The following is a 24,770-nucleotide window of genomic DNA, read 5'->3' on the forward strand; positions in this document are numbered from 1 at the left end:
GAAGAGTTCCTAATTTATTCTGAGGCCAGCATTACCTTTAATTTGAAACCAGAAAAGACAAAAGAATGGAGGAAGGCACATTAAAATTTCTCATGCACATTAGATGTGAACATTCTTCTTTAAAAAAGATTTTATTTATTTATTAATGAGAGGCACAGTAGAAAGAGAGAGAGAGAGAGAGAGAGAGAGAGAGAGGCAGAGACACAGGCAGAGGGAGAAGCAGGCTCCATGCAGGGAGCCCGATGTAGGACTCAATCCCAGGTCTCCAGGATCACACCCTGGGCCGAAGGCAGGCGCTAAACCACTGAGCTACCCGGGCTGCCCAGATGTGAACGTTCTTAAGATTTTAGCAACTTGTATCCAACAAAACATAAAGAATATATCACAGCCAAGTGGCATTTATTGTAGGAAGGAACACAAGCACAGTTTAACATTTGAATATAAACCAATGTGGTCATTTTTAAGAAAAAGGAAAATCCTATAATCTCAGTAGATGTAGAAACTAATTTGACAAAACCCAACATCCAAACATGGCAAACTTGTAAAAAAAAAATAGTATTCATAGTAAAAATCCATGGTGATCTAGGAATAGAATACAATTTTGTCATGGTGATAGAGAGTTTCTGTGAAAAACCTGCTAACATCATCCTTAATGGTGAAAGAGGAAGCACTTTTCCCATAAGATCAGGAACAAGACAAGTACATTCATTCTTACCACTTTCATTCACTTCTATGCTGGAGGTGGTAGTTGGTGCAATAAGACATGAAAAGAAAAAACAATAAGCCAGCGTATATTTCATAAAGGGAAAAGCTAAACTGTATGAATTTGCTGACAGTATCCACCTAAGTAAAAATTATAAGGAATCTACAAGAAAACAGCTATTGAACTTATACAGGGGGTTTAATAGGGTTGCAAGAAAAAGATCAACGTGAACGAGCACACTGCATTTCCTTAAACTAGCAATAGTGAGAAATTTAAAGTTAAAACCACTCACTTTATGATAGCATCAGAAGTTCTAACCACCGACAGATAAATTTGGTGAAAGATGTGCAAGTCCTGTAGACTGACACCTAGAAGACACTGCTGAGAGAAATCGGGGACTCGCAGAAACGAGGGGACGTACGCCACGTTCATGGGTCAGAAGACTCAAATGTTGTTAAGCTGTCAATTCTCTTCAACTTGATCTATGGATTTCACGTTATGTCCATGAAAATCCTAGATGTGTTTTGTAGAAACGGACACGTTAATTAAAAATGTATACGTAAGTGCGAAGGTCCTAGGGTCGCCTACATGATTTGGAAAGGAAGAATCCAGTTGGAAAACCTGCACTAAGTAGAAAGGGAGCAGGTGCGTTGCCAGTTGCGCTTGGAGCTTTATGGCCTGGAGTTTTATGGCCAGGTGTGGAGCCAGTCGTCCACCCGTATCTCATTGCCAAGGTGAGTCCGTCTGTGCACACACTGGGTGTTGGCCAGCTGATCTCCTGGGGTCCCTTTCTTCTACCACACCCCCCTCTCCCCAACCATCTGGGATTTGGCTCACAGACCACACCCACAACCTTCTGTGGGATGTGCTGGAGCCCCAGAGCCTCCTCCTTGTGAGGGGAGAGTATCTTCTCACTTGGAGCAGCCCATAGACAGGAGTGCCCGCTGTAGGGGAAGAAACCCTTTCCATCTCTGCCTTGAGGCAGGTCAAACTCTGGGGTGTAAGGGATCCTTCGGAGCCTCCCAAAGGTCCGCCCCAATGTGCCGCTCACTGGGAATCACGCCCTTGCTGTCTTCTCCCTTCTCCTCCTGCTTCCCTGCCACCCCTCACTGGCTTCTTCAGAAGCTCGTTCTCAACAAGTCGGTCACACCCAAGGGAGGCAAGTGCTGGCGGGGACCTAGTGGCCTCGCTGCCCCTTTCCTTTCCTCCCGCCCCGTCCTTTAGGGATTCGGGGCTAGGCTTCCTGTTTTGGAAGAAACCTCCTCCAGGTATCTCCATCAACGAGTTCTGCTGACACACGGGCCTCCTTCAGGAGACCAGCTGCCTTGTGTTCAGAAAGGAGCCTCGTTCACCTGTGTGTCCCTGCCGCTCATGCACCTGGCGACAGACACGGTAGCTGCTGGATGACCCAGCATTCCTGGACTTGCATCTCCTCGTGAGGTTCTGCTCTAAGGGAGCATAAGGCGCCACCTGAGGACGTTGTGTTCTCTGCTGCCTCCCTGACGTGGACGGTTGGGATATCCCAGAGGGCAGCTGGGGGGAAGCTGGATCCTTGCTGCTGTTCTTGGTCCAGTTTCCTGAACCCTGGGCTTTGCGTGAAAACCTTCCTTCCCCCGTGTCCCGCCTGATGGCAGCTCCCACGTTACACACTCCGGTGCTCTGCGATTAGGCAATAATGCGATTGGAACTAATGCCGCAGAGATGATGGTCTGCGGGGCCTGTTCATAAAACTGCTTCTACAACATTAAGCTCAATGTGGAGAAAGAGTAAACAGACCTATTTCTTTTTTCCCCTTTTCTTCTGTTTTACATAAAAAGGGAGTTGGTCTCAAAGCAGTTGTGGGTTTTAGGAGTCCTCACGTCTGCTCAGCCTGTCGCTTTCGGGCCGAGACGCATCAGAGGAGCCTTCCCCTGGGATCCGTGTCTGCCGTGCAGCTGGGCAGGCTCTGCAGGCAGATCACGTCCTCGCACCTTGGGCAGCCCCTCGGATGCTTTGCCAAGCTGGTTCCCGGGGACCTGGTGACAGCGGCCTCGTACCCTCCTCCCTTCCCCCTCCTGGGTCGCGTGTGGGTGGGGAGGCAGCGCAGCGTAGGAGGGCCCCTCAGAGCAGCTTAGCTCTCAAACTTCTTTGCTTCAGCCCCTTTACGAGAGTTCTGAGGGCGGCCATCCCTTTTCGGCCTGGAAGGCCTAGAGCTTTCACACAGCTGTCAGAGGCTGCGGAGGGCAGAGGCAGGATCAAATCCTAAATGGGTATAAAAAGTCTGGATTGCATCTCCCAGGAAATTAAAGTATTCAAAAAATTCATGGAATCATTTGAAAATCTGGACCGCAAAGGTATTCCTAAGAGGCAATTACATAGCAATATAAGGCTTTCTTAGGAATGAGGAAAGTCTCACATATACATCCTAACCTTACATCTAAAGGAGCTGGAGAAGGAACAGCAAACACAACAGGAGAAGAGAATTAATAAAGATTAGCGCAGAAACAATGATATAGACAGTGAAGGAAGGTGGAACAGATCAAGCGTTCCACCGTTCAGAGAAGAGACGGCTTCCCAGGGGAATTGTACCAAACATTTAAAGAAAAACAAGTGCATATTCTTCTGAAGCTGTTTCAAAGAATAAAAATGGAAGGAAAACTTCCAAACTTGTTTTATGAGGCCAACATGACCTCGATCCCCAAACCAAAGGCCCCACCAAAATGGAGAATTACACACCAGTATCCCTGATGAACAAGGATGTAAAAATTCTCAGCAAGACACTAACCAAGGAACTAACAATACCTTGGATGGATTATTCATCACAACCAAGTGGGATGTATTCCTGGGCTGCAAAGGTGGTTCAATCGATCAACGCGACAGATCACATTAATAAAGGAAAAGACAAGAACCATAGGATCTTCCCAATTGATGCAGAAAAAGCATTTTATAAAATAAGGCAACCTTTCTTGATGAAAACACTCCACAGTGTGGGGTTAGAGGGAACATATCTCAATATCACCCAAACCATTTATAAAAACCCCACAGTGAACATCGTTCTCAATGGGCAAGAACTGAGAGTCCCTCCCCTAAGATCAGGAACACGAGGGATGTTGATTCTCACCTCTGTTGTTCAACACAGTAGTAGAAGTCCCAGCCTCTGCAATCGGCCAACAGAAAAGAAAGAAAAGGCATCCAAATTGTCAAAGAAGAGCTCACTCTCACTCCTCCCAGATGACATGATTCTCTAGGTGGAAAACCCAAAAGACTCCACCCCAGAATTGCTAGAAGTCATACAGGAATTCAGCAATGTGGCAGGATATGACATCAATGCGTGATCTGGCTCAGAGGACTGAAGGGCTCTGGCCCGGAGGACACCTTCCCTTTGCCCCCCACCCCATCCGCGCAGATCCACACACACGAGGGTCCGCGGGGGCTTCCTGCAGGCCCGGCGCACTCTGGCCAGGCTGCGCCCCGGGGCTCCGTGCTTGCTGGGGGCGGGGTGCAGAGCAGCGCCCTCCCCTGCGCGCAGCAGAGGCCCCGGGGCCTTTGTCCCGGGGAAGCAGCGGGGTCCCCGCCCGGCGCTGGGAGTGGGGAACAGGGTGCCCGCCGCCTCCGAGCTCCCTGCGCCGCGGCCTTGCCCGGGGCTCCCCAGGGTCACTGGAAGCGGCTTTGCTCCCACCGCGTGGCCTGTCGTCTGCGAGGTTCCTGGAGATGTTCTGAGGAGCTCGCGCGACGGATATGCCTGGCTCCCGCGGGCCACCCCGCCCCCGCCCCCCAGGCAGGTGCCCCCGGGCCTGTGGGCCTCGCCCCGGGCTGGCTCCCCCGTGGGCTCCGCGGCCAAGCCTGAGGGCAGCTGCCAAGGGAACCCCCGTGGCGGGTCCGGCGTAGGCAGGGGGACGGGGGAGCGGCTGTGGCCGGAGCAGGGCCTGGGGGACACGGCGCCCCTCGCATCACTGACGACCCGACCCACGGAAGCCGCACAGTTGCCGCCTGTTTATCCGCCCAGGCCTCCCCCCGGAGTCCTCCTGCTCAGGGCCGCGCGTGGGGGTGACGGAGCCTCGTGCACCTGAGGCCCCAGCCGGGAAGCCCTGGGGGAACACGGACGGAGTCTCTGCTGTCCCGGCAGAAAGGGGGCCCGAGAAGGGATGTGCGCCCACGGCACCCCCTTCCCCGCCGCCTTTCAGCCTCAGGTCCGGCGGGTGCCCCCCAGGGGAGCAGGGACAGCCAGCTGCCGGCGGGAAGGGGCGTGGGGGCAAGGGGAGACCCCGGGCAGCTCCCAAGGCTGCGGCGCCCCAACAGAGCTCCGGCCACTGCGGGGCGCCCCTCTCCCAGGAGCTCCCACCGTGGGGGCGTCTCCGTGCTGGAGAATTCCAGGGTCATTCTCCAGCCAGTGGCTTGGTTCATGGGGGCGGGGGGGGGGGCGTGCGTGTGTGGCTGGGGAAAGGGGGTGTTCTCCATACTCCCCGTAGTGTATTCCCTGCGTCCCTCCACACACACCTCTGCACCCTCCCTAGAGGTTCCCCAACCCCAGCTTAGTCCTGGAAGCTGGACACCCCTTCCCTTGAAACCCTAGGAGTAAAGCCCACCCTTAGCCTTTGAAGCTCTCAAACCCAGAGACAAATGCTGCCAGGACGGAAGTGGGGAGCTCGTGGAAAGCCCCTGATGTTGGACTTTGGCCAAACATTTAGCAAATATTAACTCAGCACCTTGAGCTCTCCCCAGTCCAATGAATGGAGGGAGGGGCTTCTGTGGGCCCAAGGCTCAGAGATCCCGCATCACAGGCCAAGGAGAGAGGCCTCTTGGCCTTTCAGGAAAGTCCAAAGTAAGCTCATCTTAAGTGAGCGGAGGCTGCCGTAGAGGGCTGGGGTTGCAGGTGCCGATGGAGTGCCAGCAGGCAGTGGGTGTGGTGGACTGCCCTCAGGGAGAGCATGGGGAGGAGGAGAGCCCTCAGGCTCTAGGCCAGCCCCAGTCCGGAGGCAGAGGCTAAGGCCACCTAGAGTGAGGCCGAAGACTCCAGAGGAGTAGAGTATTAAGGAAAAGGCTCCAGAGCAGCCGAGGGTGAAGGAGGAGGCTCCAGAGCAGCACAGCATGAAGAAGGCTCCAGAGCAGCACAGGATGACCGCCTCGGTGTTGACTGTTGTGACCGTAGTGGTCACAGCGGTGGTGGCAGTGGTGTTGGCGAAGAGGACGGTGATAGCGGATGTGGGGATGGCCCAGGAGGGGTTTGTGATGGTGGCAAAGGCGGTGGCGCACAAGTGGGTGGAGGCTTTGGTGGACAGTATGGCAGCTACCAAGGAAGAGAGGATGACGGCTGCAGATGCAGAAAGGACGACGACAGTAGAGGAGAAATCGTGGGTGACAAGGGTTATGGAGATGTGCCTGGAGATGGTGATGCAGAAGACAATCGAAGGGTTGGTGCAGAAAGTGACAGCAGTGCTGGCGGAGATGACAGTGGAGCAGATAACTGTGGCATCGGCAGTGCTGCCGGTGGTGGCAGCGGTGGTGGCCATGGCACTAAGGTGATTGGAGATCAGAAGGCTGGGGCTGGAGGGGGGACACGCTGGGAGGGTTACCTGAGGCGAGGGGAGTGCGGGCCTCCGTTGCCTGCAGCTGTGGCCCAGCAGGTGCAGGGCCTGATAGTCCCCGGGGTCGCAGCCCGGCAGGTGCAGGGCCTGGGTCTCCCCGGGTCACGGCCCGGCAGGTGCAGGGTCTGGGTCTCTCCGGGTCGCGGCCGGCAGGTGCAGGGTCTGGGCACCCACGGGAGAGGCCAGCGCCTGGGGCGCGGTGCAGGAGACCTACGGGCTGCGGGGCCCACCCCCGGCGCCAGGTGTCCAGGGCCCGTATGAACCACTGAGGCACGGAGAGGCTGAGTCACGGCCCAGGCAGCACAGGCGGCCTAGCGGGCTGCAACCCCGGGGGCGGAACTCAGGGTGCTGGCGCCGAGCGGGGCGTCTGCAGTGGCCGGGGTGTGCGTGAGCTCTGGGTCACGGGCTGTGCGCCCCTCCTGTGTGCGCAGGGCGCGTCCTAGGAGGATGCAGGTGCCAGCACCCCGCCCCGCCCCGCCTGCCGGAAGGTCCCTGGGATGGAAGGATGGTAAAGATTCCCCAGGGGCTGGAAGTTTCCTTAGCCTTTACGAGAAGACACTGGGAGACGCCAAGGTCGCAGGGTGACCTCCCTACTGCTGGGAGGGCAGGGACGGCCGCCTGGCCCGGGCCTGGGGCACAGGGAGGTGGCACCTGCTCCCCTAGGGTGAGGGGTCAGGGCGGCCCTGCGCTTGGTCAGGACAAGTCAGCGCAGATGGCCGTGGACACCGGGGTTTCAGCACCGGCCACCCCCCATCTGTCAGGAGTCGCGGCTGCTGCCACAGGGCCTCGGGGGCCGCAGGGACATGTGCCCCAGCCTGCCAAGGAAGACAGGCCTGCCGGGAGCCGGGGCCACAGGGCAGGACCCTATAGAGCCCAACAGAGAAGAGGCGGGCCTGAGGCTGTGAGCGAGCGCATCCGGGTTCCACCAAGGCCCCGGGTTCTTTGTTTAGACAGGGTGAGGCCAGGTGTGCTGGAGCCTCCCCTTCTCCGAGCCTCCCCCTTCTCGCACGACCTGGTCCAGCTCAGAAGCCCTGCTGCCTTCCCGGGTGGGCCTATGTGGAGGAGGAGAGCCTTCAGGCTCTAGGCTCTAGGCCAGCCCCGGCCAGGCAGCAGAGGCTAAGGCCGCCAGGAGTGAGGCCGAAGACTCCAGAGGAGCAGAGTATTAAGGAAAAGGCTCCAGAGCAGCCGAGGGTGAAGGAGGAGACTCCAGAGCAGCACAGCATGAAGAAGGCTCCAGAGCAGCACAGGATGACCGCCTCGGTGTTGACTGTTGTGACCGTAGTGGTCACAGCGGTGGTGGCAGTGGTGTTGGCGAAGAGGACGGTGATAGCGGATGTGGGGATGGCCCAGGAGGGGTTTGTGATGGTGGCAAAGGCGGTGGCGCACAAGTGGGTGGAGGCTTTGGTGGACAGTATGGCAGCTACCAAGGAAGAGAGGATGACGGCTGCAGATGCAGAAAGGACGACGACAGTAGAGGAGAAATCGTGGGTGACAAGGGTTATGGAGATGTGCCTGGAGATGGTGATGCAGAAGACAATCGAAGGGTTGGTGCAGAAAGTGACAGCAGTGCTGGCGGAGATGACAGTGGAGCAGATAACTGTGGCATCAGCAGTGCTGCCGGTGGTGGCAGCGGTGGTGGCCATGGCACTAAGGTGATTGGAGATCAGAAAGCCGGGGCTGGAGGGGGGTGCGAGAGGGGGGACATGCTGGGAGGGTTACCTGAGGTGAGGGGAATGCAGGCCTCCATTGCCTGCAGCTGTGGCCCAGCAGGTGCAGGGCCTGGGTCTCCCCGGGTCGCAGCCCGGCAGGTGCAGGGTCTGGGCACCCATGGGAGAGGCCAGTGCCAGGGGTGCAGTGCCAGGAGACCTACGGGCTGCGGGGCCCGCCCCCGGCGCCAGGTGTCCAGGGCCTGTATGAACCACTGAGGCACGGAGAGGCCGAGTCACGGCCCAGGCAGCACAGGCGGCCTAGTGGGCTGCGACCCTGGGGGTGGGACTCAGGGCGCTGGCGCCGAGCGGGGCGTCTGCAGTGCCGGGGTGTGCGTGAGCTCCGGGTCACCAGCTGTGCGCCCCTCCTGTGTGTGCAGAGCGGCGTCCTAGGAGGATGTGGGTGCCAGCACCCCGCCCCGCCCGCCAGAAAGTCCCAGGGATGGGAGGATGGTAAAGACTCCCCGGGGCTGGAAGTTAGCCTTTATGAGAAGACACGGGGGGACGCTGAGAGGTCCCAGGGTGACCTCCCTACGCTGGGAGGGCAGGGACGGCCGCCCGGCCCGGGCCTGGGGCACAGGGAGGCGGCACCTGCTCCCCTAGGGCGAGGGGTCAGGGCGGCCCTGCGCGGCCCTGCTGGGCTCCGGGGGCCCGGGGGTGCCATTTGCACCACGAGGCCTCCCTAGCCTCTGGCGCTTCTGGGAAGTCATTCAGAGCAGCTGGGGAGCTAGGTTCCCTGAGGGACACGGGGGGACGGGGCCTCTCCTGCCCCTTTAGCACATTTCCTCCCCACCGGTGAGGGCAGCGCCCGGGCAGCCAGCCCCGCAGCCCGTGGTGGGCTCCTTGGGAGCCTGCAGCGGGCAGCTCACCGCAGCCTCCAGAGGGCCTGCCAGGACGGCCCGCGGTCTCCCTGCTCCCCAGCACAGCGGACGGCCAGAAAGCCGGCATGAGCCGGGTGTGAACGACACAGCGGGGACCCGGGAGGACCGTCGCTCTACCAAGGGACCTACCGTGAAATGAGACCCGTGGGTTCTCAATACTCGAAATGCAGTAGTATTTGACGCGAAACTCATTTTATTGGCACAGCTGCGCAGCACCTGGGACTGGGTAAACCAAGTCACACCCTGCACCCCCTCCTCGCTCGGTGACTCGCGCCAGGTGCAGTCCGGTTGCTGTTAGGACGCTAGTGCATTACTGTGACCTGTGTGTGCACGGGGCTCACCCGTCCCGGCGGCTCGCTTCCAGGGTGGCGGATGGGCCTGGACTCTGCGCCAGGGCTGCAGTGGGGGGAAAGGAGCCGGGGCGCCACGGGTGTCCTGGCAGGTCCAGGACGCAGGGAGCCAGGGCGGGGCAGGCGCACCCGACCTCCTCCAGGCCCTGGAGCACCCTGCGCAGCCTCCACACCCCACCGGTCAAGCAGACACGTTGGGGGGATGTGGGTGGCGCTTGGTGAGCTCCAGGGCAAATGCAGCAGCTCAGCCCGCATCGTGGCTGTACATGGCAAGGCGGGCAGGGAGTCCCATGCACGGTGGGGACCCCGGGACCTCAGGAACTGCGGGGGCCAGAGCGCGGGATGCTCTGACCGCTCCTAGGACTGCACAGAAACCCTGGAGCCTGCCCGTGGCCACACTGCAGACCTGCAGACTTGTGGTAAGGGCTCCGGTTCTCTCCCAGGACCGGGAGGGTACCGTCGCCTTAGAGCCTGGTGCTGGAGGACCCTTGGGGGGAAAGATGTCAGCAGACATTACTGAGCAACAGGGTCTGCCCCCCGCTGAGTCGAGGTCCCTCAGGGATGCTTGAGGACTCGGGCGTCATGGAAGGGAGGGGCCCTTCCCGCCTGGGGTCCAGCTGAAGCCGGGGGAGAAGCAGCAGCTCCCGGCCTCTTGGGCTTTACTCCTGGGGCCCGTCAGGTGGCCCGTCAGCGCTGTGCTCCCCACGCGCCCCACCTGGGCAGAGCCCACGCTGCCCGTGCGCCGCTTGCCTGCTTGCTTCCCACCCCTGTGGCCAACAACTTCCTGACCTCAGGGAGCTCCTCAAAGCTCATCGTTGCGAAGGTCCGTCTGTCCTGACGTGCAACCCCCTGCATTTCCGCGGCTGTGTCGCCTCTCAGGTCACAGCCCTTCCCGGGTCACTTGGAACTGCCTTCGCAGCCCACATGCGGAGCCCCACTGGCGTCAGGAGGAGCTGCTCCTACAAAAGCCAGAGGCGTGTATGGGTGAGAGAACATCCTCCAGGGCCACCCTGACCCCCGCCGGGTGCCCGCCTCCGATCCCCTCGGACCCTCGGGAGCCCAGCCTGTAGCTGGTGTGTCTACACTTCACACGCGGGACTGGGCGAGTGTGCTCAGGGGCCCAGGGCGGCAATGAGCAGTCCCCGCATCCAGTGCCTTCCTCTGCCCCATCCCAGGGCCGGGATCGAGGCCAGGCTGTGTTGCCCCCGCCAGGCTCCAGGCCCCGGGGATGCGGGAGCCAGCAGAAGGCCGCGGACGCCAGGAGGGCACACTGGCCTCCGCGGGTGGCTGGGGGGAGCGCGTCCTGGCCTTGCTCCTTCCTGTCATACAGCAGAGGTTAAGCAGAGGGCAAGGAAGACCTGTCCGGTCCAATTCCATCTGCTTGTTAACTAAGTGCCACCTGCTTCATCCGAGCCAAGGAACGGCCCTCAGGGCTGGGTGCCCTCTGTATGCATACGGCCGAGCTGCTGCCGTCCACGCGAGACTCGGCCTCGACACTAGGAGGAGTAGCGTTTGGGTGGAAATACTCCGATGCTCATTAACACTCTCCCTTTGAAATGCTTCCTTTGAGGTTCGTCAAGGAACCCGTCCAAGAAGAAGCCATCATGATGGTGCTCTGCTCCATCGCTGAGGAGAGGAAGAAGAGAGCTAAAAAGAAGGGCGCAAGGTTTTGGGCTTTCTTTGTAGGTCTGTTCAGAGCCCAATCCAAAGAAACTGTTGGTAAGTGCAAGCTCCGCAGGGGGCGGCCAGCCTCCAGGGCGTCGTACAAACAGCCCTTGACACCACAGAGACCCCACGGAAGGGTGACCCGTGTGCGATGCTTTGAGCTGAGGTTGCTTCTGTGACACGGTCTCCGTGTACCTAACTCATCCTATGGGAAACACGGGCTTGAGTGTGAATGTCTCAGGAATCCGGGCATCCTTGCAAATGGCACGTGTCCACGCAGACCCGGGGCGCCTCTCCCCGCAGGGACGTGTCCCAGCGTCCGACAGTGGGGCTGTGCTGGGTCCCCGCCGGCCTCCTTGCCCTGGCACCATCACGTGTCCCTGCAGAGGGAGCCGGGGGGAGGCTGGCACGGCCGAGGGGGCCCTTCTCCACTTGCTCGTGGGGAGAGACCGCCGGGTCCGGGAGCAGACGGTCCCAGGCCGGAGCAGCAACAGCCGTCCAGGTGCAGAGGAGCGCACCTGCCGCCGGCTCGAAGCGTCTCTCGGGCGTCGCGGGGGACGTTCAGCAGACCTTGGGAACGACTGCTTTCCCCTCCCGGGTCCTCCTTCCTCTGCAGCCGAGGGGCAGCCTGGCCGGGGCCGCGTTCTGCCTCCGGGCCCGAGGCCGGCCTGGCTGCGTCCCGGGGAGGAGCGGGTTTCCAGCTGCGTCCACGCCGGGCCTCCTGGGAGGCTGCAGGCTCCTGCCTCCTAGTGGGGTCCACCCAGGCCCGGGCCCCTCTGGCCCCGGCGTCTCCTTTCAGAGAAACCTTCACTTGGACCGGGCCGTGGAAGCACAGAGCGGTTGGCAGACCGTGCGGGGAACCCCCCAAACCCCTCAGCCGCTTCCGTTCCCCCCACGTTCCCATCTTGTGTCCCAGACCTTCGGAGGAGAGGGGTGCCCGGCTCATGGCCCCTTTTCAGGGACACGTGACTTCCATGGGGCCTCCCTGGGGACGCCTGCCGCGATCTCTGCTTAAGGGGGTCCTTGCCAGGTTTGTCCACTGTGACCCCAGCGTCTCCCTTGTCCAGGCTCTGCCCTTTCAGGGTCACTAAGTAGCTGAGCTGCATCCATTAACATCTCATCATGATGCTTAAGAATCATGGGACTTCTTATTTTTAATTAAAATATATTTAGAGATTTTTCAAAGAATGCTGGGCTTCCTCATGTAAATTTTTTCATCTTAAGCATTTTTATTATGTTCGATTTAAACTGAATAACTTCCATATAGCATATTGTTAGTTGGGGATCCAGCAGCTTATATAATACCCACTGCTCATTAAATCGCAGGCCTCCTCACTGTCTATCACTGAGTACTCTCTCCCCTCAACCCTCATCGTCTGCAACTCTCAGCTTGTTTCCTATGATTAAGAGTCTTTTATGGTTTATCTCCCTCTTTGATTCCATCTGATATCATTTTTTTCTTTCTTCTCTATGACCCTTCGTTTTGCTTCTTAAATTCTACATATCAGTGAGATCATATGATAATTCTTTCTCTGAGTTACTCACTTCACTTAGCATAATACCTTCTACTTCCATCCATGTTGCTGCAAATGGTGAGATCTCATTCTTTTTGAGGGGCCAGCAGTAGTCCATTGTATATACACAGCACCTCTTCTTTATCCATTCACCTGTGGATGGACATCTGGGCTTTTTCCATAATTTGGCTATTGTGAACATTGCTGCTATAAACATTGGGGTGCAGGTGCCATTGCCAATCACTACATTTGTATCTTTGGGGTAAATACCCAGTAGTGGAATACCTGGGTTGGAAGATAGCTCTGTTTTCAAGATTTTGAGGAACCTCCACAGTTTTCCACGGTGGCTGCACCAGCTTGCATTGTCACCAACATTGTTGAGGGTACCCCCTTTCTCCACATCTTCACCAACATTTCCTGTTTCCTGACTTGCTAATGCTTGCTATTCTCACTGGTGTGAGGTGTTATCTCACTGCAGTTTTGATTTGTATTTCCCTCATGTGGAAATGAGGAGCATTTTTTCATGTGTCTGTTTTTCATGTGTAGGTCTTCTTTGGAGAAATGTCTGTTCATCTCTTCTGCCCATATCATGACTGAATTGTTTTTCTTGGGTGTTGAGCTTGGTAAGTTCTTGATAGATTTTGGATACTAGCCCTTTATCAATAAACATTTTCAAATATCTTCTCCCATTCTGTAAGCTTTCTTTTGGTTTCGTTGACTGTTTCCTTTGCTGTGCAGAAGCTTTTTATCTTGATGAAGTCCCAATAGCTCATTTTTGCTTTTGTTTCCCTTGTCTTTGGAGACGTGGCAAGGAAGAATTTGCTGTGGTTGAGGTTAGAGGTTGCTGCCTGTGGTCTCCTCTAGGGTTTTGATGGGTTCCTGTCACACATTGGATCTTTCATCCATTTTTAAGTTTTTGTTTTGTTTTGTTTTTGTATGTAAGAAAATGGTTCAGTTTAATTATACTGCACGTGGCTGTCCAATTGTTCCAAAACCACTTATTGAAGAGACTGTTCTTTTTCCATTTAATATTCTTTGTTAAAGATGAGTTGACCATAGAGTTGCGCGTCCACTTTTGGGTTCTATATTCTGATCCAACATGTGTCTGCCCTTATGCCAGGAACATACTGTCTTCACGATGACTGACGGCTTTGTAATAAAGCTTGAAGTCTTGAAACAAGACAATAAAACTTGTCTCCACCTTTGTTTTTCTTTTTCAAAATTCCTGTGGTAATCTGGGGTCTTTTCTGGTTCCATGATAATTTTAGGATTATTTGTCCGGGTGTATGAAAAAAGTTGATGGTATTTTGATAGGGATTGTATTAAATGTGTCGATTGCTCTGGGCAGCATAGATATGTTAACAGTATTTGTTCTTCCAATCTATGAGCATGAAATGTTTTTCCACTTCTGCGTGTCTTCCTCAGTATCCTTCATGAGTGTTTTTTTTTTAATTGAAGTTCGCCAACATATAACACCCAGTGCTCATCCCATCAAGTGCCCCCCTCAGTGACCATCACCCAGTCACCCCATCCCCCTGCCCACCTCCCATTCCGTTACCTCTTTTTTGTTTCCCAGAGTTAGAGGAGTCTCTCATGGTTTGTCTTCCCTCTAATTTTTCCCACTTAGTTCCCCTCCTTTACCCTATAATCCCTTTCACTATTTCTTATATCCCTGTATGAGTGAAAGCATATGATATGGTCCTTCTCTGAGTGACTTACTTCACTCAGCATGATACCCTCCAGTTCCATCCACGTTGAAGCAAATGGTGAGTATTCATCCCTTCTAATGGCTGGGTGATATTCCACTGTATCCATAGACCACAGCTTCTCTATCCATCATCTGTCGATGGACACCGAGGCTCCTTCCACAGTCTGGGTATTGTGGACATTGCTGCTAGAAACCTCGGGGTGCAGGTGTCCTGCCGTTTCACTCCATCTGTATCTTTGGGGTAAATCCCCAGCAGTGCAATTGCTGGGTGGTGATGTAGCCCTATTTTTAACTCTTTGAGGAACCTCCACACAGTTTTCCAGGGTGACTGCACCAGTTCACATTCCCACCAACAGTGTAAGAGGGTTCCCTTTTCTCCACATCCTCTCCAACATTTGTGGTTTCCTGTCTTGTTAATGTTCCCCATTCTCACTGGTGTGAGGTGGGAATCTCATTGTGGTTTTGATGTGTATTTCCCTGATGGCCAGTGATGCGGAGCATTTTCTCGTGTGCTTGTTGGCTACGTCTTCTTTGGTGAAATTTCTGTCCATGTCTTCTGCCCATTTCATGATTGGATTTTTTCTTTCTTGGGTGTTGAGTTTAGTAAGTTCTTTATAGATCTTGGATACTAGCTCTTTATCTAATAGGTCATTTGGAAATATCCTCATGAGTGTTCTATAGTTTTCTAAGTACAGATCCTTTGCCTCCTCGGTTAGGTTTATTCCTAGGTATATTATGGTTTTGGTGCAATTCTTTGAGGGATCAGCTTCCTAAATTCTCTTTCTTCTGTCTCATTGTGATTGTACAGAAATGCAAAGGATTTCTGTGCATTGATTTTGTAAAATGCCACATTGCTATTCCTGTAGGAGTTCTAGCAATTTTGGGGTGGTCTTTTCGTTTTTTCACGAACTATCATGTCAGTTTGCAGAGATAAGAGCTTGACTTCTTCATTACTAGCTGGATGCCTTTTATTTTATTTTATTTTATTTTATTTATTTTAATTTTTTTATTTATCTTATCTTATTTTATTTCTTTGTGGTCTCATTGCTGAGGCTAGGACTTCTAATACGGTGTTGAACAACATAGATAAGAATGAACATCCCTGTCATGTTCCTGACCTTGGGGGTAAAGCTATGTTTTCCCCCAAGGCGAATGACAACTGCTGTGGGGTTTTCATAAATGGAATTTATGATATTGAGGTATGTTCTATCCCCACACCACGGAAAGTTTTCTTTTTTTTTTTTTTTCTTTTTTTTTTTTTTAAATTTTTTTTTTATTTATTGATGATAGTCACACAGAGAGAGAGAGAGAGGCAGAGACACAGGCAGAGGGAGAAGCAGGCTCCATGCACCGGGAGCCCAACGTGGGATTCGATCCCGGGTCTCCAGGATCGCGCCCCGGGCCAAAGGCAGGCGCTAAACCGCTGCGCCACCCAGGGATCCCCCCACGGAAAGTTTTCAAGAAAGGATGCTGTACTTTGTCAATTAATTTTCTGCATCTATTGAGAGGATCCTATTGTTCTGAATCTTTCTTTTATTAATGTTGTGATGCACATTGATTGATTGGCAGATGTTGAACCACCCTTGCAGCTCAGGAATAAATCCCACTTGGTTGTGGTGAATAATCCTTTCAATGTACTGTTGGATCCCACTGGTTAGTATCCTGGTGAGAATTTTTGCATCATTGTTCATCAGGGATATTGGTCTATCGGTCTCCCTTCTGGTGGGGTCTTTGGTTTGGTATCAGGTTTTGCTGGCCTCACAGAACAAGTTTGGAAGTTTTCCTTTCATTTTTACTCTTTGAAAAACTTTAGAGGAATACATATTAATTCTTTAAATGTTTGGCACAATTCCCCTAGGAAGCCATCCAGCACTGGATTCTTGTTTGTTGGGAGATTTTGTATTACTGCTTCAGTTTCCTTGCTGGTTATGGGTCTGTTCAGGTTTTCTAGCTCTTCGTGTTTCGGTTTCATTAGTTTATAAGTTTTCAGGAATGCATCCATTTCTTCCAGATTGCATAATTTGTTGGCATATACTTACTCATGATATGTTCTTATAATTCTATTTCCTCGGTGTTGGTAGTGATCCCTTTCATTTGTGATTTTATCTATTTGGGTCCTTTTTTTCATTTTCAGAAAGCAGGCCTAGGGATTCATCCATGTTATCAATCCTTCAAGAACCAGCTCCTAATCGCGCTGATCTGTTTCACTGTTCTTTTGGTTTCTGTCATTGATTTCTGGTCTTATCTTTATTATTTCTCTTCTCCTGATGTATTTCCTGTTCTTTCTCCAGCTCCTTTACATGTAAGGTTAGGTTGTGTATTTGAGACTTTTCTTGTTTCTTGAGAAAGGCTTATATTGTTGTGTACTTCCTCTTCAGACCATCTTTGCTCTATCCTAGATATGTAGAACAGTTGTGTTTTCATTTTCATTTGTTTCCATTAACTTTTTAAACTCTTTATTTTTCTGGTTGACTCATTCATTCTTTAGTAGGATGCTCTTTAATCTCCAAGTATTTGAGTTCCTTCCAAATGTCCTATGGTGATTGATTTGTTTTCAGAGCATTATGGTCTGAAATTGGGATTGGGAATATTCCCAGTCTTGTGGTACCAGTTGAGACCTGCATTGTGACCCAGTATGTGATCTGTTCTGGAGAATTTTCCATGTGCTTGAGAAATGTGTATGCTGTTGCTTTAGGATGACATGCTTTGAGTATATCTGTAATGTCCACCGGGTCCAGTGTGTCATTCAAAGCTGTTGTTTCTTTGGTGATTCTGCTTAGATGATCTCTCCATTGCTGTGAGTGGGGTGTTAAGAGTACCCTACCGTTATTGTATTATCAATGTCTCTTTAATTTTGATATTAATTGGTTTCTATAATTGTCTGCTCCCATGTTACAGGCATCATTTACAATTTTTAGACCCTTTTGCTGCATAAACACTTTAATTATGACATAGTGTCTTTCTTCATTTCTTGAGTCTTTAAATTCTAATTTGTCTATAGAAGGGTTCCTACTTGAGCTTTCTTTTGACGTCCATTACCATGATAGATGGTCCTCCACTACCTTACACTCAACCTGGAGGGGTCTGGTCTTTGAGTCTAAAATGAGTCTCCAATTCCTCTACCATCTTGAAAGCCCTCTCACCGCACTTTTTAATGAAGAAAACTGGCATCCGTGTGGTAGCCATGGGCCAGCAAGGGGTAGCCACCATCCTTTAGGCAGGGACCCAGCTCCCGGTCACTCACAGGCTCCCTGAGCCACCCTCATTCCTGCCTGGCCCCAGAGGGCACCCGAGTGTGATTCCCCTGCTCCAGGGCCCCTTCCTGTAGCAAACCTGCGGCCCACCCGACCAGATACAACTGTCCCTCGACACAAGCCCTCGAGTCCCAAAGTCGTGCACCTGAAACTGGATCCTAAATTTTCCTTTAAAAATGTCGATTATGCCCCTTTGGGGTCACGGGAAGAGTAGGAGTTGGGTAACCTACATTGGATGATTATCACCATACAACTCGGGAGGGCTGGCGTAGACAACCACTGCCTCCAGTATACAGGTCTCCTCTGTCCCCAGTCCCTTAACCACGTGATTTCAATAGACATTTCCAAAGTTCAGGGACAAAGAGCGTATGATGGGGAAGACCCAGCCCCAACACTGAGATGATTCTCCTTGAAAATGCACTTGCTTCTCAGCTCTCTGCTTTCAGATGAGAGGGTTCTGTGGGAAGCAGGAAACCTCCAGGCCCTGGAGAAGATTTTATTTGGCGCAGCTGCGAGGAGCCACCTTGTGCTGCACCTGTGAGGGCAGAGCTTAATGATGGGCATGCTGGCTGTCAATTGTCTGAGCCAAATGGGCCGAAGTCCCCATAAACCTCTGCCAACTGTGGGTGGAGGGGACATAAGGCTGAGGCTGTGCTGGCCTGCTCGGGAATGTGCCCACTCGTCATGGCGCGGGCGTGCTCCCAGGAGGAACCTAGGCCTTTGTGTATGGATAAGGCCCAATTTATTCAACCTTCCTTGTTTTTAGAGGAGAAGGCTTGGAGTCCTTTAGATGCATGGATTAGCAGACTCTCGAAGTCAGTTCCTCAGGCCCTAATGGAGCTGCCAGCTGATAAGAAGCAAAAGCTCTTGAATGAATGTAAGGGCATCATCAGGGATCTGAAGTACACAGATGACAAGATGCTGAACAGACTGGTCATGGGTAGTGAGGACCTGAAGCAGCAGCTGATGTGGAAGCTGAAAAAGTACCTCAACGAATAAACTTCAGTACGTTGACTAGATGATTCTCCTGACCTATAGCACAGTAGGCCAATCAGATGGTTCTCCTAATTCATAGAAGGTGATTGGGAAGTTGGGGTAAGCCTCACCCATTCATTATTCATGTGTTGGGCTCAACTCTCTGAACCCATGAGATATGAGAGTCCTGGTTCAGAGGTCCCACACTGATGTCCCCGGGAGCCTCTCCCACCCCCTGGCCTGCCTGCCTTTATTCCTGGGAAAGACACTGACCCAACTCCTGACCAGAGTTGAAGCAGATGGAGCAGCCCTTCCTGAGTGAAGTCACCTGGGACCAGCGGGGTCCTGGGGTGCCCTGGGATGGGCTTTGGGCCCAAAAGGGCAGAGCAGACCTCCAGTCCTGTCTAACTCGGGAGGAGAAAACACTTTCCTGGCTCTCCCTCCGGCTCTCCCCTCGCTTCCTGTGCTTTAGTGTTTCCTTCTGTGTCTCCTTTGCAAAATCTTCCTTTATTTATTCTTTTAACAGGTAATAAGAGCCTGGTGCAAAACTCGGAAGACTCCAGAGAGGACCGATGGAAAGGCGAGGCTTACCCCAGCATGCAGGCCTACCCCAGCCCCCTCCCCAGGGGCAGCCACTGTGCCCCGGTCTTGGGTATTCCCTTACTCCCCTTGAAATGGTCTTTGGAAACCATTCATTTCCTTGCGTTTGTGTTTATTGATGAAAGCTTAGAAAAATCCAGAAAAGAATCAGGAGACCACTATCAGTGTTACCACCCAGAAAATCATCCTTAAAGGAATGTGTTAAACATTCCTCCAGCTTCAGCACACCTTCTAATACCACGTGTCGGCATCTCCAACATACTCACATTCTTCCCGTTCAGACTTCTTTGAACATTGTTACCAATTAACACTAACATATGTGACGTCGTCCTTTAAAATGTTTTGTAAATATGCGTCATGGCTGTGGAGCATCCCGGCACTGAGCCGGGTCCCCGGTGTGGTTTTCCCTGCTGCAGCGAACATTTTGTGTTAACCTCCTTCCTTCACATCTTGGACTCGCACAGACACGTTCCCCAGAGTAAGACTGCCGGAGCCAAAAGTCTGCGGTGTTTCTGAAGGTCTTATGTTCAATCAAAGTTCTTTCAAGACAGGGAGTGTCCATAAGGTGCCCTCCCCGCCACAGGGTCTGGGGTACACATCTCACTGCATCTGCACCAAGACACAGGAGGATGGTGCATCAAAATTCCTCATTAGATGGGTGATTATGGACATCCTGGTGGGATTCGGTTTTCTTTGCTAGTGGGGGTGACAAGGCCGGGGTGGCCTCCTGCTGGCCCTCTCCCCAGGTGGTGTTGACGCACGCCCCCCAGGCCCAGTGGCTGACTCCCAGCAGGGGGTGAGGGGGTCCCAGCCTGAGCAGAGGGCTGGCTGTGGGCTGGCCCCTACGCTGGCAGGGTGGTGGCCAGGTGGGCAGTGACAACGGGGTGGCCGGAAACAGCAGGGGGCTGCCAGCAGGGCAAAGAGGCAGCCGAGGAGGAGCCTTGGTGGTGGTGGGGGACCTGGTAATTATAGAAAGAAACCATCTGTTCAGGCCAGTTATTAACCTGCTTTGGGTGTGGACATGACAGCGCCGAGCAAGGCTCTTCACAGGCAGATAGTTGTATTTTTAGCTGGAATGAACTGTCTTATTTTTCCATCTTCTGAGATGTCTGGGTTGGACGGTCCTCTCCCCATTACCTATTGAGAGGAACCATCCAGTGGGCAAGGCGGCGCATCCTCTCTCTTCCCTCCCGCCTCCCTGGGTCACCTGCCAGGCCAGGAGGTGGCTCCTCAAGGATGCCCTGTTAGGACTTCCCCTGGGCAGGGGGCTGGGGTCTTCCTGAGGTTTGAATAAGCCACGAACACAGCGTCACCATGTGTCCTGCAACGTGTCTGCAGAGAAACCAGAACGAGTCTCGATCCCAAACAATCAACATATGGCAGTGAAGATCCGCCAGGACTGGCCTAAACCACCCCGGGAAGGGGGCTGTGGGGAGGTAAATGGCTTTACTGGCCAGAGGAGGCTTCTCGGAAGACTTGCTAACAGTGGGTCAGGAGGCGAAGCTGGGGCCCAGCCGCCTGACTCGCAGCTTCAGGGCAGCTGTGGGGACCCCAGATGCTGGCAGGCACAGGGAGCCGCAAGGGGTTTCTCTCCAGTACTGACGTGGTGGCTGTTTCTTTCATTCGTGTGCGTCTCAGGGACGGCCTTTCCCCGTTCTCCTTTGCAACGAAGCAAAAGCCTGAACAATTAATGAGTGAACGTCCATACAAATGACCAAACCCGCCTTTCTTTTTCTCTTCTGGTCCGAGGTGCTTGGGGAGCCGTGGGCTTTGATGCAGACGTGGCCAACCCCAAGAACCATACCACGCACAAGCAGTCATGAAAATGGCACAGAAATGGCATCAAGAAACCCCAGTCACGGGGGATCCCTGGGTGGCTCAGCGGTTTAGCGCCGCCTTCAGCCCAGGGCGTGATCCTGAAGTTCTGAGATTGAGTCCCGCCTCGGGCTCCCGGCATGGAGCGTGCTTCTCCCTCTGCCTGTGTCTGTGCCTCTCTCTCTGTCTTTCGTGAGTAAATAAATAAAATCATTAAAAAAAAAAAAAAAAAAAAAAAAAGAATGGAAAGAAACCTCAATCACAAAGATACGAATCTCTTAAGGGAGTAGACCCCAAGTTCCTGAGGAACATGCGCTTTGCCAAGAAGAACAACAAGAAGGGCCTGGAGAAGATGCAGGCCCACAGTGCCAAAGCCATGACTGCACGTGCCGAGGCTAAGGCCCTTGTGAAGTCCAAGGAGATTAAGCCCAAGATCCCAAAGGGCAGCAGCCCCAAGCTCAATCGAATAGCCTACACCGCTCACCCCAAGCTTGGGGAATGTGTTCATGCCCGCATTGCCAAAGGTCTCAGGCTCTGCTGGCCAAAGGCTAAGGCCAAGGCTCAAACCAAGGCCCAGACTGCAGCTGTGACCCCAGCTCTGGCTACTGCTCCTACCTCAGCAGCGCAGGCTCCCAAAGGTGCCCAGGCCCCCACCGAGGCTCCAGTGCTGGGCTTCCGTGTACACGGGCCTGGTGTCCTCCTGTGCTGTTTGTACAAATAAACCTGCGGCAGGATCTGTCAAAAAAAAAAAAAAAAAAAAAAAAAGACCCAACCCAAACTGGCAGGGCCGTAGGATGACGACGCACACGGAGCGACCACACGCGGGGACACCGTCCTCCGGGTGAGCGACTTGAAGAAGAAAAGGCTCAGGAACCAGGAAGCTGCACACACTTTCCAGCCAACACACTGCACTTCAGGGAGACAGGATGAGACAAGAATCTCAATGGAAACAGATCAAGATGCCCAGGGCCCTGCTGTTTGGGGCCGCGGGAGAGGAGGGAGCCGCCCCAGGGCCGAGCACCAGGGAGGGAGTCAAGGTGCCTCCTGGGCAGCCTCATCACTGATTTTAACGCGGAGGAGATGGGGATCGGCCTCTGGGATTCAGATCGGCCGCCTACACCGCATCTGCCCCACAGCAACTTCACACTTATAGGCTTGGGGGGAATAAAGAGAAAGACAAACGGGAACTGGTGCCGGGGATGGCTTGGGTTCCTCTGAAGGAAGCCGCACAGGTGGACCAGGATCTCCGGGTGTGGCACCTCCAGCCCCGGGGGATTCCAGAGTGTAAACACGTGGATTATGCACCTGTCCCGAAACCAAACAAGAACTAGCCTGGCCCCCAGCTCCCGGGGCTGCCTCCAGGGACCATCCACCGCCGCCCCGACTGGCCTAGAGGCCCTCCCTCTCGGAGGCCTGGCCCCGCTGGCACGGGAACGGGTCCCGCTCATCCCCAGGCGGGTGGCACAGGCACCTAGGCTACCGGGCAGGAGGGCCTGTCGAGCCGGGGGCCCTTTGGGATGTGGGGTCTTCTCTCTGGTGTCTCTGCAACAGGACGTGACACAAACCACAAGTGTGAGCCCGTCATAAAGGACCACACAGAGCACAATTCCACGTGTAGCAAATGTCCGAATAGGCAATCTGTAGAGATTAAAGACCGATGGATAGGGGTCAGGGGCTGGGGCAGGGGAGAATGTGCTTGGGTGCCCACGGGTGTAGGGTTTCTTTTGGGGTGTTAACAATCCCCTGGAATCAAGTAGTGGGAACGGGTACACGATTCTGTGAATACACCAGGAATCTCTGAACGGCAAACTTTAACAGATGGATGGATTTCCTGCCATGTGAGATTTATCCCAATACAGCTGTTTGAAAAGCAACTTTTACCTCTCTAGCCACTGCTCCATTTCTCTGTCCCTGTGCAGTGCAATTCCTCAAATGACTTTGCCAGTTTGGCTTCTGGGTGCTTTCCAGCAGACATTCGGTAGAAGAAATAAAAATAAAATGGTGTTTTGCAAACGCTAATTCACGTGGGAACCATCGCTGGTTCCTGCTGACATGTAGATACTTGGGCCTCACTCCCGGGTCCTGCACGTGCAACAAGTTCAGATGCTACCTCGGGTCAGTAGACGACACCAGGAGGTGACTGGTGCAGAATACGGCAAGTCAGGAGCTTGAACGGTTGCTCTAGAAATCTAAGTAACTCAGTTGAAACTTGTAGGATAGGGGTCGCTGGGAGGCCCACTTGGTGCAGCGTCTGCTTTCAGCTCAGGTCGCGATCCCAGTGTCTTAGATTGAGCGCTGCATCAGGCTCCCTGATAGGAGGAGGGGGAGGAGGGTCTGCTTCTCCCTCCCCCCAGGTCTTGCGTTTTCTCTCTCTCTGAAATAAACTCGTAAAACTTAAAAAAAAATAAGTCACGTGCTAGAGCTTCCTGGGACGCGGAGGGTTGGAAGTATTACGTTTTGTTAACAGTAAGATGTTCGGAAACAAAGGGACTTTTCACAGCGCAGGGTCAGTGACCTCGGGGATGTCATACAGCAGACGGTCTGATAAAGCACGGAAGGTCTTTGTTCACGCTCAAAACCTAGTCTCAATGTGGTTTCCACGCCTAAAGCTTGCACGCTCCCGTGTCTTACGTAATTTGTCTGAAGAAGAGCAACACGGCTCGGGGGACGGAGCGTGGGTGTCAGTGTAGTGCGTATAAGGGAGAGGCCCGGTTTCAGGGCCCAACACTGGCCCACGCGGCTGACGTGGCCCGCGGGAGCTCCGCTAGCCCCGAGCTCCCCGGTGAGCTGAGCAGGCCGAGCTCCTGCGGTGCAGCACACGGAGGCTGCTGTACTGGGGGGGTCGCAGGGCCTGGTTCTCCCTCCACGGGACGGAGGCAAGGAGGCCTGTGTTCAAGAGCTACCCCAGCGAGGAGCGCGCTGCGAGGGTCCCAGGCGCGGAGCAAAGGCCGGGAAGTGGTGCCGCAACGTCAGCACCCACGGTCCTTGAGCACCTGCCCCGGCCCACGCCCCGGCCCAGCCTCCACGTGCGTCATTGCTTTAGACGCTTTATCCCTGAGAGTCAGACTCGGGCCGGGGGAGTAGGAGGCTCCCCGCGGGGACCGACGCGGGCCTGGATCCCGGGACCCCGGGGTCACGCCCCTCCCCTCCCCCCCGCGCCCCCACATCTACGCGTTTCACGTCGTTCTGCTTCCGAGCAACCCTCGAGGGTCGCCGTTACCCCAGCGCGCCCCCGAGACCCCGTCCGAGATGCTGACGCCAGCGCCTGGGCGGGGCCGGGTGGAGGAGGGGCCGCAGCCCCGCGCAGCCCCCGCCCCTCCCCCCGCGCAGCCCCGCCCCTCCCCCCGCCCTCCCCCCGCAGCGCCGCGCCAGCACGTCCCTTACCCTTCATCCTCGGGTCCTCCCGGGCCGGGCCGGGGCGGCCCCGCGTCTCGGCCTCCGCGTCCCTCCGACCGCCGGGGGCTCCGCGGGCCTCCCCGTCCCCGTCCCCGTCCCCGTCCCCGTCCCCGTCGCCGCGCCCCTCGGACGCCGCACCCGCAGGCTCCAGCCGGCAGCCGGGCTCGGGGCGCGGGGCTCTGACGCGCCGCCTGTGACGTCACTGACGCGCGACCCCGCGGCCGCGCCTGCGCAGGAGGCCGGCCCCGCCCCCGAGGGGCCCCGCGGGTCAGGGCGTCGGAGGCGGGGTCTGCGCGCGGGGGCTCGGGGGGCGGGTCGAGGCGGGGCGTGGGCGGGGCTCCGGGGGGCGGGGCCTGGGCGGGGCGGGACGAGGGCGGCTCCGGGGGGCGGGGCCTTGGTGGGCGGGGCGTTGGCGGGGGGCTCCGGGGGGCGGGGCCTGGGCGGGGGGCGGGGCGTTGGGCTCCGGGGGCGGGGCCTGGGTGGGCGGGGCGTTGGCGGGGGTTCCGGGGGGCGGGGCGTGGGGGCTCCGGGGGGCGGGGCTCCGGGGGCGGGGCGTTGGGGCTCCGGAGGCGGGGCCTGGGTGGGCGGGGCGTTGGCGGGGGTTCCGGGGGGCGGGGCGTGGGGGCTCCGGGGGGCGGG

At 55.1% G+C, this 24,770-nt stretch overlaps 1 protein-coding gene and 1 long non-coding RNA gene across 16 annotated transcripts; one reads left to right on the forward strand and one right to left on the reverse strand.

Moving 5' to 3' along the window:
• The first annotated feature begins 5,414 nt into the window (after positions 1-5,414).
• LOC144288845 (uncharacterized) lies at positions 5,415-20,989 on the forward strand. Of its 6 annotated transcripts, none has more exons than XR_013356867.1 (4): positions 5,415-5,504; positions 10,775-10,923; positions 18,112-18,350; positions 18,847-20,989. XR_013356867.1 is itself a non-coding variant. In XM_077856756.1 (4 exons), exons 1-4 carry the CDS (start codon positions 5,771-5,773, stop codon positions 19,110-19,112), a joined length of 924 nt encoding a protein of 307 aa, XP_077712882.1. In that variant the 5' UTR covers positions 5,511-5,770; the 3' UTR covers positions 19,113-20,989. The 6 variants fall into 6 exon arrangements, 4 of the variants coding, with proteins under 4 accessions (XP_077712882.1, XP_077712910.1, XP_077712904.1 ...); XM_077856756.1 differs by lacking the exons at positions 5,415-5,504; positions 18,112-18,350 and adding exons at positions 5,511-5,809; positions 7,450-7,919; XR_013356860.1 differs by lacking the exon at positions 5,415-5,504 and adding an exon at positions 7,206-7,811.
• Positions 9,028-24,329, reverse strand: LOC144288924 (uncharacterized). 10 transcript variants are annotated; one of them, XR_013356997.1, is made up of 7 exons: positions 24,120-24,329; positions 22,617-22,695; positions 21,351-21,470; positions 19,925-20,922; positions 19,187-19,529; positions 9,994-10,163; positions 9,028-9,691 (listed from the first exon to the last, which is right to left on the reverse strand). It is a non-coding gene; the product is annotated as an uncharacterized LOC144288924 (long non-coding RNA). The 10 variants fall into 10 exon arrangements; XR_013356989.1 differs by having other exon boundaries at positions 22,617-23,044; XR_013356993.1 differs by lacking the exon at positions 24,120-24,329 and adding an exon at positions 22,846-24,049.
• Between the last annotated feature and the right edge of the window lie 441 nt (positions 24,330-24,770).

Source organism: Canis aureus, chromosome 1, assembly GCF_053574225.1.
Source record: "Canis aureus isolate CA01 chromosome 1, VMU_Caureus_v.1.0, whole genome shotgun sequence".
NCBI classification, from domain to species: domain Eukaryota; kingdom Metazoa; phylum Chordata; class Mammalia; order Carnivora; family Canidae; genus Canis; species Canis aureus.